Here is an 18,122-nt window from a genome sequence, read left to right as displayed (position 1 = left end):
TTCTCCTAACCTGACAGGGAAAGAACACTGTCAAAAAATAATATAATATAATATTTAATATTTTTATATATTGTACAGTAGCTGTATTGTGGGGGGTTTCTGTTGTGGTGTTGGGTCTGGTTCTGTCTAAAAGCAACAGCAGTGAGGAGCAGAGGGTGATGGAATGAGGCACAGACCAGCAGAGTTGCTCCTTTCTTTTCGATCGCGACCCTGTTCCTAAACCTCTCGTCTGCCTCTTTCTTCTCCTGGAGGTGTATTCCCCCTCCATCACCCAGCCCTAAGCCCCTCTTCTACAAAAAACAATCACACACACACACACACATTCTCACACGCACGCTCACACACCCTCTCCCAAACCCTCCCTCACACATACTCTCCCAAACTCTCACACTCACTCATTCACACACACTCACACCATAAGGTATCCTGTCAGGTGGAATCCCCTCACAGTGAACTGTAGGGGGGAACAATGCTCTTTGTTGGTTATTCATCTGTGATTGTGATGTTACAGAGGCCTCAGCTGGCTCTCCAGAGAGACGTGTGTGTGCGAGCAGGTGCGCATGTGTATGTGTGTGTGTGTGTGTGTGTGCACCTGTCAGATTCAGCAGACTCACTCACCTGTGACGTCCTCATTCTGTCTCTCTGTAAACCGTCACAGTGAGGAGTCGTCTCAGAGGCACACAGGCACACACACACCCTCACGGGTACACACACCACACACACACACGCGCGCGTACACGCCCCACGCACACACTCTCACACAGCTCACACGCGTACACGCCCCACGCACACACTCGCGCAGCTAAAACGCTTACCACACACACACACAACTCACACATGCGCACACACCGCACATTGGCACAAACTTACACAAACACATCAGTAACCCTCATAGCAGCCACAGGCAGTTATTCAGATCGTTTACTTTTGAAGAGGGCTTCACCTGGGCTGGTTTTTACCATCTTATATAAACTCACTTGTGTAACCTTCCATGCCTCAACAGCAATCAGCAGAGAGAGAGGGGGGAGAGCTCTCCAGCTCCACCAGCCAGACCACAGAGTCACACAGAGAGAGAGAGGGGGAGAGAGAGAGAGAGATAGAAAGGGGAGAGAGTTAGAGAGGGGGGGAGAGAGAAAAAGGGGGGGAGAGTGAGAGGAGAGTGACAGAGAGAGGGAGGGGGGGAGAGGGAGGGGGAGAGAGAAATAGTGAGAAAGGGGGGGAGAGAGGGGAGAGAGAGGGAAGAGAGAGGGAGACAAAGTGACACTTCTTCCTTATTTCGGGTAAAACCCACAGTAATAACATCCTGTGTTTGTCTTCTGGTAATGTTGGGCTATGAACAAACACAGAGACAACTATCGATGTTCCGTGGTTTCTCGAAAGTTTCAGTCATTGCTTGGGTAGCTATATTGATGGGTTTTGTCTGACTATTGGAGGATGAGGATTTTCCTGTTTTCAACAAAGCTATATTCTTCCCTCTAGTGGTCACATCTGTACACGCGCACACGCGCACACACACACGCACACACATGTATCCTTAAATGTATCCTGATGTTTGTTACAACGCATTGAAACATTGAAATGCGTTCATGAATGATCATTGTTCACAAATGGGGATTTTCTGATTGGTCGAGTCTCCTTCCCCTCAGTGACCTCCTGGCCTTTTGATTGGATGTCAACACCTTACACAGAAAAACACTTTCTCCTTACATGTGATGGGAAGGCTTAACAACTGGCAAAATATATTACTGTCACATGGTGTGTGTTTGTGAGAGAGTAAGTGTGTGTGTGTGTGTGTGCAGAGGTGCGTGTGTGTGCAGGGGTGTGTATGTGCGTGTGGGTGTGTGCAAGCATGCGTATGTGTGCCCACGTGGTCCTTGGACAAGGCTTGTCTGTTGAGGTGTGAATGTTCTAGTTTATTTCTCCACACAGCTGCTCAGCACTGTAATTACACCCACTGAGCTGACAATTAACTTGCACTCATTACTGTGGCCAATCTGTAACACAACAGCTATATTTAAATTGCATTACTTAATTGTATTACATAGCCGACATGTTGCATCATCTGGGCAGACGTTAATCTGTGTCGGTCTGGTGTGTTATTGGGCAACGCCCAAGGTTGCGGTTTAGGAATTAAGAATCATATAGGCGTGTGCATATAAACATGTACATGTCGCACACTCCATTTTTGTCAGTTTTTTTGTTTTTTCCTTTTACACAGGTGCGGTGCGGTGCGTGGCCTACTGTAACTTCACGGCCATATGGTTGTTGCAGCGGACCTGATCCGTCTCTCTTTCCGTTCCTCATGCCTAATAATAGTATCAAACAGCAGCAGCAGGAGTTGCTGCTCGTCTGATTTCAGAATAGCGGTACTGCCCTCCTGGTAGTCTGGTCACAACACCAACCGCTCTGCGCCGACGCGCCGTTAGGTGGTACGGTATGAATGGGTGGTATGAATACGTGAATATGTGAATTTAGGTAAGTCTAGAGTAGACATTTTCACTATTACAAAGCTATTCCGTGTGACATTTCTGCCCCCCCCTTCTAAAACAGACACTGTGCACATTTAGTCACAGTATGAAATTGTCTCTATATGATTCTCCAAGTGAGTTCTTTTCCCCGTGACACCATTCCCGATCCGTAGCCCAACCGAGCAACGTCAGTTACACTTGGCGTTCCTATTTGCTCTAGGTTTTCCCTGTCGTCATCACGCACCGTTGCCAAACAATGGTTCAGGAAAAGCCACGTTGACGATCTCGACTGAAGTCTAACCAACATTTTGACACAGAAAGAAAGTCCTGTGCTTTTACGCATTTACAAAACATTTGTTAGACTAGCCATGTCCTCGCCGCCGAAAGAGAAGGTCGAAACCAAAGGCGGGCATCTTCCTGCAGGTATAGATGTTGCTTTGTTTTTTTGTTTGTTTTTTACACCACAAATGCACGCCTCGTTTTTCCATGAATCATAACACGTCGTTTCACAAATGTAGCCTACGCACATTTCGACTTTTACTGTTATATTCAATGTCAGTGACATGGGTAAGGTAACATCTTTAGGGCTGTTCAGCAGTTGTCCCATGCGATAGCGTTGCAAATATGCGCTTCTCATTTTAATACACATAGCCTATGGTGTGAAACATTGTAAATACAGCTGCATGTACATAATTGGATAGATTGTATCTTCAGGCCACTGGTTTAATAATAATTGGCCCAGTGTCAAGTTTTTGAAATCCGATAACGCGTTAAGCTACGTGTACAAAACCCGAGAATTCTAATCTAATGGACTGGCTACAGTAGCTGTGGCGCAGCGTTGCGACACATTGCTAACGTAGGCCTACAGCCTGCTTAATAAGCCTGAAATGTTATGTTGTAGTGTTGAAAGCTTACATTATACTGTGTGTTTCTCAGTAAAGGCAGGGGGGATGAGAATAGTCCAGAAACATCAGGGGGCGGCTCCCCCTCCTGAAGTACCCCAGGAGAAGGACAAGGATGATGAAGAATTTGAGAGCAGCAGGTAATGCCACACACACATAAACACTTTCTAACCTTTGGAAATACCATATAACGTTACATAACATGAATGTTCACCTTAATTTCATCCAGTGGAAGTTGCCATACTGGTCTTGCTCTCTTAAGCATAAGGCAGATCACACACACGTGCACACTGCACACACTCAGACACGCACGCATGCGCCCGCATGCTTCAGAGGTTTTGAAAGGCGTGTGTCTGCAGATTCACACCAGCGTGTGTGTTCTGACAGATTGTTAACACACAGCTTCTACCTTGTACAGCCACTGCTGTATAAAGTAGTTAAACATATTTCATTTATCTGACAGGAATGCTGATGGGATCTGTGTTTTTTAAAGCAGCGACGTAGTTCAAAGTCCAGCATATTTTATTTCCTTTGATGTAATTGTATATGATTTATTGATCTGTTACGAGAGTATGTTTTATGCTGTTTGTGGGCCCATAACCAAAGAACATTTTCTATCATGTGATAGACAAACACTTTTGTTGAATACGAATTTCACGTATACTACGGCAAAATAATAATAATAAAAAGTCAGAGAGACACTTTTTTTGAGATTTAAATATTTTTGGATAGAGACTTTGGACGACAGCCAGGGGCGTAACCTTACCTGCAACATGCCAGGATTGAACTGCATGTGTTTAGAGTGGCTCTGGGCTGAAGTCACACATTGATTCTGCTTGGGCTCCTCTCTGAGGAGATAGGAGAGAGATGGCTTTGGAAGTGCCTGCTTAAAATTCTGCAGGATTCTACTCTAGCATCTACTGATGCTAAATCTTGAGTTGTGTCTTGGCTCTGTCCCTTTATCTGTGTGTGTGTGTGTGTGTGTTTTTAGAATAAATCTTAACTTTTAGTAAGTTGAACGTCATTGCATCAGTAAATCTCTCTCTCTTTCTCTCTCTCTCTCTCTCTCTCTCTCTCTCTCTCTCTCTCTCTCTCTCTTTTTTTTCTCTCTCTCTCTCTCGTCCTCCCTCTGGTGATAGACAGCTAACAGGTGGCTGCTGGGTAAATTGCACATTTGCAGCAAGCAGTCGAGCGTTGTAGTCAGGGGAGCACCTGCCTCACACAATCCAGACTGGAGAGATGGAGGGATAACTGTGAACGAAAGAAAGAGAGAGAGAAAGAGGGAGGAGGGAGACGGACAGACAAAGGTGATGCAAGGAAAAAAATGGATGAAGGAAAGTCCTGTGCACACACAAACACACACCATATTACCAAATAGCTTAAATAGGAAGGAAGCAGCAAAGGGAACGGAGGGAGGGTGCGTGTGTGGGGGGTTGCCATGGTAACCACATGCTTGGTTAGTTAGCGGGGCGTAGCTGTGTTCAGTCATGCCCTGGAATTGGCCCTCATGCAGATCCGTAAGCCTGAAGGGGTCTGCCGAACACCAAGTTGCTACTTTTTCTTGCTTCAAGTCCATGCATACTCGAGTCTGGAGATTGTGAAACCATTTTAGAGTCATCTTATGTAAATCCCGCTACCCAGAAGGCTGTGCAAGGAGTCTTCCATTAGCCCTCCCCTCCTCACCTATGTCCCTTTCCCCCTCTATCTCTCTGCATAGCTAGAAAGAGAGAAGGAGACCAAAGTCTAGCTGACTCTCTACAGCCCCCTGCAGGACGCACCTGACACTGCAGCTGATCACTCCCACGAAACCACCCTGTCTGTCATGTGTTTCTTCTCCCTTCATCTTCTCCATCACTCTGCATTCTCCCCCTCTCCCGCCTGCCTTTGTTTGTGCTGTACTCCCCCCCTCTTTTTTGACAGAGAGTACAACTCTTCAGTTGTACTCTCTGTCTCTCTCCCTCTCCATCTCTCGGTTGTGTGCTGCACTCTCCATGACTCTGACGTGCAGTGCTGGAGCTGGGCTGTAGAAAGCTGGTAATCCTAGATTAGCTAGCCTGCTCATTAAGCAGAGTGTCTGTCCATCAGGGGTCTGGCTCTCCCTGTGAAAAGATGTGCGCGTTTCCTGCTCTCTGCTCGGAAACGGGCTTGTCGCCGCTGGACGTGTGTTGGTAGTAGATGGTAGATGGGTTCGAAGTGACGCGTGTGTTTCTGGGAGGGTCCCTTTGAGGGCGTCGGCGCCCGCCTCTGTGTCAGCGTTGTCGGGGCGAGCGGCGTTTGTCCACGGCCCCGGCTACGGCCCCGTGCAATCAGACGGCAGGCGCGTTTCACTTCACAAGGTCAGCCAGGCGTCCTGTGCACTGTTCCTCCTCCTCACCCCCCCCCCCCCCCCCAACCCTCCGCTGAGGTTGAGCCCCTACCCCCCCCCCCTCCTTCACCCCCCTCTCTCTGAAGACATGCCCCCCCCCTTACCCCTTCATGGCCCCCTTCCCCAACTCTCTTTTCCATTTCTCCTTCCACCATCCATCCTTCAGCCCACACACGCACACACACACACACACACACCCCTCCTCCCCCAGGGCTGGCTGCAGTAGCTGGATGAATGAGGGTCATTTAGCAGGGTGGCAGGCCTGAGGGGCTGTGGGCTCTTCCTGTGTGCAGAGACATGGTGGCACTGCCAGCAAGTCCAAACTCCCAGAGCAAGCCAGGGAGTGTGTTGCTCTCTCCATGCTACACACAGGCTCGCACACACACACACACACACACACGGTATGTGTAAACAGGCACACACTCAGAGAGGCACACAACCATGAAGTGTGTGTGTGTGTGTGTGTATTTCAAGTGTAATTCTGATATGAAGTGCTTGTGTACTAGAGCAGCCCCATGTTCATCATGTCTCCCTCTCTGTGTTTCGTTCGCAGTCCACCGAAGCCCACCACCGTGGTCGTGTCAGGAGTGGTCACCAAGGGTAACCCCCCCGCCCCCCCACACACCCACATACATTCACATATTCATCATCAACCACAACTGGAAAGCCGAGTCTACTGGGATGTGTGTGTGTGTGTATAGGGGGGGGGGGTGATTTAGAGAGTGGCCGTAGAACAAAGCGGGTGTAGTGAAGGTGGGAGAGAAACGCCCAGGGAGGTGGCACCAGCAGGAAGAATCTGGCTGCACGCGCCCTGGCGTGCGTGCGTGCGTGCGTGTGTGTGTGTGTGTGTGGCAGGGTGACCGCGGTGTGTCCTTGAGCAGGTCAGAGCGGCCGGTGCACGCCCCCTGGCAGTGTGTTTGAGCTGCACTCACACACCGTCGGTCTGAGCCAGGGAGATTGTCGGGATACCAGCAACATGGCAAGATCCCCACTTTACAACTCTTATCTGTCCCCCCCCCCCCCCCTCATCCCCCAACCCTGGAACGGCCTCATCTAATCTACCCCCCACCTTCTCTCCCCCCCCCCTCCCCCCCCCCCCCCCCCCCCCCCCCCCCCCCCCGTGCAGCAGCTCAACCCAGCACACACCCACACAGAAACTGGCAGTGAGGCAATTATAGTGCTCTGATTATTATTATTATTATTTTTATTATTATTTTTATTTATTTTTGGGGGGGAGGGGGGGGGGGGTCCCAGTGAGTTCAAATCCACGGGAATATGAGTGCTGTATTTGCTGGTCACTGCCAGGGCTTTGGTTTGTGGATTCAGTGATTGTTGTACAACAGTGTTGGCAGGCTCTGCTCTCCAGAAACCAAGCGAGTGCTTGGATGGCAGCGAGCTAGCTCTCCGCTGTCGGGTAGCTGTCTGGTCACATGAGCCCTGGTGAGATGAGGTAATTACATAAATGTAAGGAGCTTGATGATCAGGGTCAAACGGATCCAAATTCCACTCAGGAATTAGCAGTCCGTCGAACTGCTGTCCTACAAATGACTCTCTTGCCCGTCACACAAACACACACAGTCCTCTTACTGCTCCCTGAACCTCATGCACTCACCACATCCTCCTTTGACCTTAATCCGCTGTGTGTGTGTCCATGTCCATCCAGAGGTTTAAATAGTGGTTACATAACATTTCCATCTGGCTTCCCAACTGAAAATATGAATACTAACTCTTTTTATGAATTCAACGTATACATTGGGCCCGATCTCCAAGTCACTGTCGGATAACTACAAATCACAACAGCATTCCCAGCAATTATTTTGTTCAAGAGAGGACATAATATAGGCTATCTATAGTCTCACACAACAATGGTCATTTGCGTGTGCGTGTGTGTGTACGCGCATGCAAGCACAGTGCTGTGTGGGCTGTTCCTAAGGAGTTAAGCTTGGTGACTCAGCCAATGAAGCTGGGATCCACATCAGTTTCAACTAATCTGGCCCCTCTTCTAACAACACCCACTATGTCAAGAGAGGCAGGGAGAGGGGGAGGAGGGGAGGAGGGGAGAGAGTGAGAGAGTGAGAGGAGGGGAGAGAGAGGGGGAGAGAGTGAGAGAGGGGGAGAGAGAGAGAGAGAGTGAGGGGGAGAAAGGAGGAGAGAGTGAGAGGAGGGGAGAGAAGGGGGAGAGAGGAGAGAGTGAGAGAGGGGGAGAGAGAGAGAGAGTGAGGGGGAGAAAGGAGGAGAGAGTGAGAGAGGGGGAGAGAGAGAAGGTGAGAGAGTGAGAGAGCGAGTGAGAGAGGTAAAGGAACAACAGAGGATGGGGAATCGGAGGGCAGGGAGAGTAGACATTAGAAGGGAGGGAAAAGCAAGATAATGAAGACGGTGTGAGTGCACATTTATCTGTCAGTGGAAACACCAACCCATGATACATACACAACTGAGTAGACCCTAAAGCGTGCCCTGTGTGTGTGTGTGTGTGTGTGTCTTCAGGGGGATAAGGACTTCACACCAGCAGCTGCCCAGGTGGCCCACCAGAAGCCCCAGGCCTCCATCTCCAAGCTGCCTGCCTCCCACCACCTCACCCAGCATATCCACCAGCCCCGCAAGTGAGCCAGCCCCCCCTAGGTTAACTGCTAGGCTACTTTCAACAGACCGCGTTCTAGTTGCCCCTAGACACAGATCTGAGTTCACCTACGTGTTTGTCTAGCCCCTGATAGATTTGTGGAGGTTTTAGGGAGGGTAAACCGATCCTAGATCTGTGCATTCGGGCAACTTTTATCCTGAGCCATTTCAACTCACCTAATCGGACCACAGCAGCCGACCTATCACAGCAGCCTACCGACCAACCCAACAACCAATCACTTGTCAGTGATGAGCGTAAGCTCCAGCCTTTTAGCCAAGACTTTCCTCGCCGGCCACTGGAACCAATCAACCAACTTTGTTTATACCCTTGCAACTAACCAATGAGGGGACTTGTCAGGATTGAAGATGCAATCTACCAATAGTTGTCTTGTTTCGAGTTTATTGCTGAGGTTGGTGTTCCCCAACTGTTTGTAATCATTGTGGAGCAGAGACCAAGAATAAGCCAATGACAGAATGGCATTAATCAATGATTCAGCCATCCAACCAATCACCGCAAGTGCTCAGGTTATGGGGGTAATCCTGTGAAGCATTCCTTGTGATCCCTTAGGAAGGAGGTGGACCCCACATGTACACACCTCCATTCCCCTTTAACCATTACTCAAGTGTCGTTCAATTTCAACACTAAAGTTCAGGGTTCCTAGAAAGACAAAGCAATGCCAAGAAGGAGTAATTTCCTATGTTTATTTAATAAAGTTGAAAAAGAAAACCATATGTTTATTTTTTGTCTCCCTCAAGTGTTCTTGAGAGAATTGTACAAATTGTAGTCAGTGAGTGGACTTAGGCATTAGGTGTGGTTGTCATTATAAATAAAGATTTATCATGAAGTCACTGCTATCCATGTTGTGGTCTTTCAGGATGGATGGATGGATGGATGGATGGAGAAAGTACAATCCACAGACAAATATTGTTGTTTTGGGATTTCTTCAGAGTTTGAGCAGTAGTGTGATTTGTAGCTAGCTGCTCCATCTTAAGCTTGTCTTTACCTCTCCACACTGCCAGGTGTTTGCATTGGAATCTGACAGTACCTCCATCTGTGTCCAGGTGTTCTGTCAGTTTACATTAGCTCAGAAAACCAGGTGTGCTATTGCTCACTAGCATTGGAGGCAAAACTCACTAAATGGAACTTAATGGGACTGCAGCACAGTCCCTTAAGTCTGCAGAAGGTGATGTGATAAAAAAAATCATCAAATATAAGCTGCACTAGATCATACAACAATATTTTAGAAAATTTGAAACAGCGCCTGCAATTCTTGTCGGAACTTCTGCTCTTTCCTCCAGCTCGAGTTTTATTGAGACAGTGGTTTCTTAAAATAAACCAAGGAGGAAATCCCGCTTTGCCTAAGGCGATTGGTTAGAGCAGAACTGCTGGAACTCAATTGTCTGGAAAGTAACGGCCCCTCCCAAAATGTGAAGTGGACATTCTATGGGCACTGAGCTGTCTGTGGTGTGAACTCTCAGAGGGTCTCAGTGGCTTACGCAACTATTTTATAGGGAACAGAAGTAATTTTTCTACTGGAAAAATCTTATGTATTGTAACTTTTAGTTATTGGATTCCTTGAATAATTTGCCAAATTCAATGAAAAGACATTAAAGAGTAGGACTATATGCCCCCAAATCTTTTACTGAACCAGCCCCTGCGCATATATTTTTTAAAATAAATAATAATTCTTTATTACGAGCCAGGACCATCAAATAATTGTCTGAAAAAAACTGGATTGTTTAGTTCAGTTATGCACATGTATTTGCCACAGGGGTTTAATAACAAACAGAAGTTGACTCTACTAATCTCTTCACACAGTTTATGTTTGTCAAATCTAAACCATACTTTCGGTAGGCCTTCGGCTTTTTCAAAAGAGCAGACAAACACTTAAATGATAGGCCTTTCTGACCACTTTCCCACATTCGCCAGCCATTTTGGTACTGTGCCAGTTTGTTAGCTTCTTTAGCCTTCATGGCCAGGTGTTCTGCCAGTTAGCGTTAGCGTCTGCTTGAGCCAGGGACCGCTAATTAGGTGCACCCAACAGCTGTTCTGGTGTGTGGTTCTCAGCACGCACAAAGTAGCTCTAACCAGTTGAGGCCGGTCATTTCAGTTGTGGGTATTTCTAAGGTCTACTATTATCTTATCTGTCTCAGCTTGCTACTTGGTCACTGTTCTCTGCTCTAAAAGATCTTGAAAGGGAGAGAGATTAACACTTTAGGTTAACTGCTAGATACACTGGTCTAACAGGCTTTCGACAAAAACTCCACTGACGTGGGCGGTGGTTCTGGGCAAGGAGGGCCAGGGGAGGCCAGCAACAAGCTTGGACCCCATTGTGGCCCCCCAGTGAAGAGAACTGTATGACAACAATACTATTTAATGTACCTGATCCTATAACAGTACAACAGGCCCCAGCATGGCCATCGCAGTTGAAATGGTTTAGAACCTCCCCTGCAATTCCAGCCAAGTCCTGAGGAGAGATTCCTAGAAATATAGTTACCATGATATAGTTGCGGGACTGACCCCATTCAGATCTGCAGTACCTCTCACGACCAGAAGAGTGCACTAGTCACAGATCTATCAGCTCCATCCTTGGGGCAGGTATAAGGTATAACCTCTCAACTCATATCTGCGATCAGTTTACCGTCCCCTAAAATCATAACCCCACCAATCCTAGGAGAACACATGGACCGTGGATAACCAAAGGAGCAACCCTTCTGCGCGCTCCAGATTTGTTTCGGATTGGAGGAGAAACGCTGACCTAGCTCGGCAGTTTATAATCGCAGGTGACAATCGCAGGCAGCAGCTGCTCAGATAAACTGTGACCTAGATATTATCTGATGGATGTGTGGCTTCGCTGGCCTTATATTACGCCTGCTCAGTCCTGATAAGAACAGAGAGCTGTGGCTCGGCTGGAGCGGACCTGCAACAGTTTGTTACGGTAAAGTACACCAAACCAGGGAAGTGGTTCTTGTTAAAACGGCGGTGTCATCTGTTGATGGATTCCTGGCTCTTGGTCTGTATCTTTCATCACCATGATGGATGTTAGTTTTGTGGTACAGCCCAAACAATTCCCCGTGGGAAAGGGAACAAAAGATGATAGAATAAAAGTATTCAACAAAGAGCATTTTATAAAGTCATATTTCATATGCAACCTGAAATGATTAAATGTGCGGCTAAGGGTTGCCAAAGTCACAAGAGATGGCACATTCAAGTAGGCTTTCTCACGTGACAGTTTTGCAAATCAATTGTTTAAAGCATCCTTGAGCACATCAATCAAGTGTCAAAATCGTACATTTGAGAAAGCATATTTGTAAACCAGTTTATGATTCGTCAGAGAGAAGGATGAGTGGGAACCACTCATTTCCAGGACTGAAAATTCCTTCCTGTGGTCAGTGTTCTCTCTTGAATGTTACTGCATATAGCCAACAGAGTTATTTACTAGAATGATTTGGCCTAGCGCTACTTTGGGTGACCAGTATGAACACTCATCACCGTGGCTATTAGACACACATCTTAAGCCGTCCGTCCTAGGGGGTTAGAACCATGAAATTGTGTTCTTGTGAAAAAATTGATCACGCTATATCAGTGCATTCCCAGTTGCTCTGTTTTAACCTTGTGGCAGTTTTTTTGGGTTGTAACCCTCATTGTTTTGTATTAAAATCCAAGCTGAAAGGGAAATTAAGCTGGCCTGGTAGCTTAAGTCTTTATCTTAACACCCAGATAGCTGAATTAGCACGGCTCGTTTTCCAGCTTCATAATGACATTCACTTTTTACGGGATTGCATTTGCACCGACGTGGAGGAGGGTGTATCTCAGTAGTTAAGAGTATTTGACTGCAGATCAAGCGTTTTCTAGTTCAAATCCCCCTTACTGGATGTCATTTTCGATGACAGCGTCTTATAAAGTGTTGTAATAATAATGACTAAGCAAACGTTAGTTACGCAACGATACTGCTGTATCACTGGCAAACTACATCACAAAGAGAGTATCAACATAAATGGAATACTGTATGAACGTATAATAACCACAAGGCAAAATATCCAAAGTAAAACAAGCCGTTTTACAATATTTATTAACGCCATAGTAGAATCCCACTGAGCTGTACCGTAAAGAGTTATAACATCATAATGTAAACAGTTATAACGTACAGCTAGTATGTACAGTTATGACATTACAGTAATAACATAAACAGTTAGAATATAATTCCAGTTGTCTCCCAAAATCCAACAGTAGATATAGTGTATGATTACAACAGTGTGTAGCATTGGAATTAATTTTTAATTAAGAAAAATACATTTCACATTTTAAGTGTCAAAATAAAATATATTGTAGTAGAAAATAAAAGCCATCTTCGTATCTAAAAAAAATGCCTGATTAGGTACATTCTAGTTGCAAAATACATTCATACGATTGCTCTTAAAAAAATGCGGAGAAAATAGCTGCTATTATAATATTAAAGCGAGATACAAAATAAAAACAATAGTTATTGCTCAGGTAAAAGTTACTAGTCTTTAAGCTTATCTTTCACTTTCAGTCAATATGACATACAGGAGTGTTCAGTTCTTGTTTTAAAGACAGAACCCCAAGCACATTAATTCAATTCAACATGCTTTTTGATCGACTATTTTACGAGTGTTAGAGTTCGATACAGGTATATCTGTTTCTGTTCACTTCTCAGTGATTGTTTGTGTTTTTAACCTCAGAGTCAATACAGGACAGGCTTTCCACCCTTGTCCTGGAAATCTACCCTCCACACTCTCAAACTGGAGTGTAAACCAACAGGAAGGCAGGTCACCAAACAGGGTTCCTTGATCAAGACGACGGATTGTATCCAAAAACATCTTTCTGATCCCCTGAATCATAAGCAGTACAAAATAAAGCACATTTATGAAAACGAGAGCAAGAACAAAATCAACGGGAATAAATACCAAAAAATAAGTTATCGAATGAGCGTTTCAAGTATCAAAGACCCTCTAGTCCTATGTCCTGGTCACCTCTTTCCTTGTGCTTCCTCGTGATGTCATTTCCTCTTCCCGGCAGCCAGGTGTTTCTTGGTGGCGGCCTCCAGCCTCCTCCGCTCCGCCTCTTCGGCTTTCTTCCTCTCCTCCTTCAGCTCCTTGTACCTCCACTTGGGGATCTGGAGCAGGTGGTTCCCCTCCTTGGCGCTGCTCTTCCTCCTCACCCGCTCCGGCTCGTAGGTGGGCGTGGGCGCCTTGCAGATCCGCACCTTGGGCACGGACAGGCCCGGGCGCACGCTGCTCCGCCTCACCATGTTGAGGGGGCAGCAGGCTGGTTCTACGCAGGGCCTGGGAGGAGCTGGCTGCCAGGAGGCCCAGGTTGGGGTTGGAGGCGCTGGGGCTGAGGGACTGCGCCTGCAGGCTGGCCCGGCGGGGCGCGAGGGGGCCTGGGCAGCAGGGGTGACGCGGGAGTTCTGGAAGAGTTTGTGGTGGTGGTCGATCCGCTCGGGGTTGAGGGCGTGGAGCTCCTTGGCACGCTGGCGCCGGAGGATCTCAGGGACGGCGTGGCGGCGTCTGCCCACGCACGGCGGGCTGTCGGGGCACACCTGCACAGCAGACAGGGAGACTTACAACGGATTACAGGGCACACAACAACAACAAAAAGAGAGAGAGAGAGAGAGAGAGAGAGAGAGAGAGAGAGAGAGAGAGAGAGAGAGAGAGAGAGAGAGGGAGGGAGGGAGGAGGGAGGGAGGGAGGGAGGGAGGGAGGGAGGGAGGGAGGGAGGGAGGGAGGGAGGGAGGGAGGGAGGGAGGAGGGAGGGAGGGAGGGAGGGAGGGAGGGAGGGAGGGAGGGAGAGAGAGAGAGAGAGAGAGAGAGAGAGAGAGAGAGAGAGAGAGAGAGAGAGAGAGAGAGAGAGAGAGAGAGGAGAGAGAGAGAGAGAGAGAGAGAGAGAGAGAGAGAGAGAGAGAGAGAGAGAGATGTTTTTGAAGCACCCGTGTAGTGCTGTATGCTAGCCTCCCGTGTTGTCTCATTGGGAGGGAGAGGGAGAGGGAGAGGGAGAGGGAGGGGGAGGGGGAGGGGGAGGGGGAGGGGGAGGGGGAGCAGATATGAAGAGGAGGAAAACCCCAAAGATGTGTGCAAGGAGGTGAGACGCCAGCCTCTATCTGACCCGTGTTGCTGACAGTGCACAACGGCTCAAACGGAGGGAGAGAGACAAGACCGATGGACGACAGCCGACGAGCGGTCATACCGTGCGACACGCCACAGCCACGAAGGGGCTCCCCAGGGCGGTCGTCACGGTGACCAGGTGGTCGAGGACGCCGTCTTCCGTGGGCTCGGTGACGTTGGCGAAGTTGAGAGCGCCGCGGACCGTGTCGGACAGACGCTTGAGACAACCACGCGGCTCCTTGGCTTTGGCCACCAGGGCGGCGAGGTGAGGCCACTCTGGACTAGAACAAAAACAACAACAGTCCTCTGCGATGTCACAACTAGATCATAAAAAACAACATCCCCCACACACACACACGCTGAAGTTGTCCTGGTTTAGTGCTCTGCATTTACCGACTAGTAAACACTGGCCTTTCCTTGACTCTCACCACCAAAACACTGGAACTATGCACTGCTAATTCTTGATTTTCCGATGTACTTTCTTTCAGCGCCGTCTGAATGACCAAAATGTCACATTGTCACGTGAACGTGCGTGCGGCCGTGTCGGGGGCGAGGGCGGGTCTGTACCTGTAGGCGTCACACATCTGGTGCGGGCAGGGCCGCGTCTGCAGGCGCGTCATCACCCACGCCGTGTCGTACCTGCCCGTGAACCACGCCCACTCCCTCGGGGTCAGACCCCTCCCGAAATCCCTGGCGTACGCGTCCGCTCCTTAAAAGGGGGGGGGGGGGTAAGGAGGGTGTTGAGAGAGGAGGGGAGGAGGAGCGTGAGCCAGAAGGAGAAAAGGATAAGGGGGGGGGGGGGGGGGGGGGGCAGATGCACAGCCCAGTAGGTGTCGTGTGTGCACGCGAGCACTGTGTGTGTATGGTTGGGTGTCCGATGGCTGAGCGGTTAGGGAATCGGGCTAGTAATCAGAAGGTTGCCGGTTCGATTCCGGCTGTGCAAATGACATTGTGTCCTTTGGGCAAGGCACTTCACCCTACTTGCCTCAGGGGGAATGTCCCTGTACTTACTGTAAAGGCTTATATATGCTTCTGCATTTTTCGAAAAACGGACACATGGGAACGCCCTCTTCTCCGAGGAACGCCCCTCTACGAGCTCTCCGTCAACCCTCGGAGAGGTAAATAAATACTCCACGACGATTTCCAAAAAACTGTTGCGCCACCTACTCTTCTGGGGGTGAATTGTTTTCAGCACCCACAGCCTACGGAGAACCATAAACGCAGTCTATCCGTCCGTATCCGTGCGTATCCGTGCGCGCCGCCCATCCGTTAAACGGAGACGCGGAAGCATATTGCGGCCTTAAGTCGCTCTGGATAAGAGCGTCTGCTAAATGACTAAATGTAAATGTCATGTAAATGTACTGACGGTGTACTTGGTGTATGTGTGTGGGTGTGGTAGGCGCGTGTGTTCATGTGGGGCCTGTGCCTACATGTGTGAGGGTGCATACGAGTGCGGCCGTATCTACCTGCCATCATCAGGGCGCGGACGCACTCCACCCTCCCCTGCATGGCTGCCTTCATGAGAGCCGTGAAGCCGTGACAGTTCCTCCTCTCTACGTCCAACCCAGAGAAGTAGTTCAGCAGGTAGTTACTGATCATGATGTGTCCTGGAGAGGGAGGGAGGGAGGGATGGAGGAGGTAGAGAGAGGGACGGAGGGAGGGAGCGGGAGCGGGGGGGAGGGACGGTTGAGAAAGGACAGAGAGAGGGAAGAGAAAGAAAAACAGAGAGAGTGTTGTGAAACTCGGGACTGAGAAACGAGTGCTTGTTTGTGTCGGTGTGCGTGTGCGTGCGATCCCTACCTGCCTGTGCGGCAGTGATGAGGGCGGTGTTTCCCTCGTGGTCCTGCCAGTTCACATCCAGGTGAGGACACTGAGACAGAGCGATGACCACGTCCACGTAGCCCTGGTAACACGCCACCATCAATCCTGTCTGGGAGACGCAGAGAGACAAAACACTTCAGATGAACCATGCAGTCTTTTAAAAGGTATGGTCGCAGTTCAAGAGGCCCCATGCTGTTGGACAGCCCTGGCACTAGAATGAAAGGATTATGTGAAAAGAAACCCAGGCACACAAACTGAGGTTAAGTTTCATCCCAGGTTTAGTCCCTGGGAGATCCAGTTCAACTTTGTTGGGAAAGCCTACAGTACTCCCAGCACTCCCTGATGTCTATGCAAAACATTTGTACGTGTGTGTACGTGTGCATATTTAGAAATCAAAGGGTTCTTTGATTTCTGTGCAAAACTAATACCAGCATATAAACAAGAAGTCTTTTGTAACTGTACACACTTCTGATCTCATATCACTGGAACTGTTTTCAGAACATAAGCGTGCGTGTGTGTGATGTGTACACAGTCTGGAAATTCATGTGAAAATCGCAGGACTTTCTGGAAGACCCACACTTTCTTATCCAAAACAAATTGTGGTTTACCGTCAGGGATGGCTGAGGGGGGGAGGGGAGAGGAGAGGGAGGGGTAATGGAGGAAGTTGCTTCTCAGGTTAGGACTGAATGACACCAGCTGAAGGTACGTGTATGTGTACCACTACCAATGTTTAAATCTCCCCATCTCTCTCTTTTCTCCAAAGTTGCTTCATCCACAAGGCACACTCCAAAACATAGACAGTTTGCTTGCTTTAAAATGGTCCTTACACTAAACCAAATATCAATATCTAAGAGCCGTGTGGATGTGCTGTGAGTGTGTGTGTGTGAGTGAGTGTGTGTGTGTGTGTGTGTGTGTGTGTGTGTGTGTGTGTGTGTGTGTGTGTGTGTGTGTGTGTGTGTGTGTGTGTGTGTGTGTGTGTGTGTGTGTGTGTGTGTGTGTGTGTGTGTGTGTGTGGATATAAGTGTCTTTGTGTGCCCCTCATCTACTGACCGCTCATTTCCACAAACCTTTGGAAAAGCACTGGTTTTGTATAGTTGTGCTATAGTTAGCATAGTGTGGGACTTGCAGTGCTAGCCTTTTGACACGTCAGGACCAGGGCACACATTCTGTTAGAAGCATGGAAAGGCTTCTACACCCTTGCAGAACACCCAGACAGACGGACGCTAGCAGGCATGTGGGTTAGGGGAGAGAGTGGGGGGTGTGGGTTAGGGGTGAGAGTGGGGGGTGTGGGTTAGGGGTGAGAGTGGGGGGTGTGGGTTAGGGGTGAGAGTGGGGCGTGTGGGTTAGGGGTGAGAGTGGGGGCGTGTGGGTTAGGGGTGAGAGTGGGGGGTGTGGGTTAGGGGTGAGAGTGGGGGGTGTGGGTTAGGGGTGAGAGTGGGGGGTGTGGGTTAGGGGTGTGAGTGGGGCGTGTGGGTTAGGGGTGAGAGTGGGGGGTGTGGGTTAGGGGTGAGAGTGGGGGGTGTGGGTTAGGGGGTGAGAGTGGGGGGTGTGGGTTAGGGGTGAGAGTGGGGGGTGTGGGTTAGGGGTGAGAGTGGGGGGTGTGGGTTAGGGGTGAGAGTGGGGGGTGTGGGTTAGGGATGTGAGTGGGGCGTGTGGGTTAGGGGTGAGAGTGGGGGGTGTGGGTTAGGGGTGAGAGTGGGGCGTGTGGGTTAGGGGTGAGAGTGGGGCGTGTGGGTTAGGGGTGAGAGTGGGGGGTGTGGGTTAGGGGTGAGAGTGGGGCGTGTGGGTTAGGGGTGAGAGTGGGGGGTGTGGGTTAGGGGTGAG

The 18,122-nt window shown here is 49.0% G+C and overlaps 2 protein-coding genes across 2 annotated transcripts in view; one reads left to right on the top strand and one right to left on the bottom strand.

The window, feature by feature from the left end:
• The first annotated feature begins 2,701 nt into the window (after positions 1-2,701).
• On the top strand, positions 2,702-9,196 carry dap (death-associated protein). The gene is made up of 4 exons (XM_067251883.1): positions 2,702-2,891; positions 3,405-3,510; positions 6,289-6,336; positions 8,222-9,196. The coding sequence occupies exons 1-4, from the start codon at positions 2,837-2,839 to the stop codon at positions 8,337-8,339; spliced, it is 327 nt and encodes a 108-aa protein (XP_067107984.1). The 5' UTR covers positions 2,702-2,836; the 3' UTR covers positions 8,340-9,196.
• A 3,195-nt stretch (positions 9,197-12,391) lies between these two features.
• The window catches only part of ankrd33ba (ankyrin repeat domain 33ba), a 12,968-nt gene continuing 7,237 nt past the window's right edge, over positions 12,392-18,122 (bottom strand). Inside the window, 7 exon segments of the mRNA XM_067251752.1 lie at positions 12,392-13,633; positions 13,635-13,748; positions 13,751-13,915; positions 14,560-14,758; positions 15,045-15,186; positions 15,944-16,084; positions 16,278-16,407. Of these exon segments, the coding sequence (XP_067107853.1) occupies positions 13,373-13,633; positions 13,635-13,748; positions 13,751-13,915; positions 14,560-14,758; positions 15,045-15,186; positions 15,944-16,084; positions 16,278-16,407 (1,152 nt within the window). The 3' untranslated portion in view covers positions 12,392-13,372.

The sequence above is a fragment of the Osmerus mordax genome, chromosome 15 (assembly GCF_038355195.1).
Source record: "Osmerus mordax isolate fOsmMor3 chromosome 15, fOsmMor3.pri, whole genome shotgun sequence".
NCBI classification, from domain to species: Eukaryota; Metazoa; Chordata; class Actinopteri; order Osmeriformes; family Osmeridae; genus Osmerus; species Osmerus mordax.
The sequence above is the reverse complement of the archived record's forward strand: the minus strand, read 5'-3'. Positions and strand labels throughout refer to the sequence as shown.

Excerpts from the sequence above, each read along its gene's own strand:
- dap (XM_067251883.1), top strand. The coding sequence starts at position 2,837 with ATGTCCTCGCCGCCGAAAGAGAAGGTCGAAACCAAAGGCGGGCATCTT. Across the intron at positions 2,892-3,404 it reads AGGCGGGCATCTTCCTGCAG|TAAAGGCAGGGGGGATGAGA; the intron begins GTATAGATGTTG and ends TGTGTTTCTCAG. Across the intron at positions 3,511-6,288 it reads GAAGAATTTGAGAGCAGCAG|TCCACCGAAGCCCACCACCG; the intron begins GTAATGCCACAC and ends TTTCGTTCGCAG.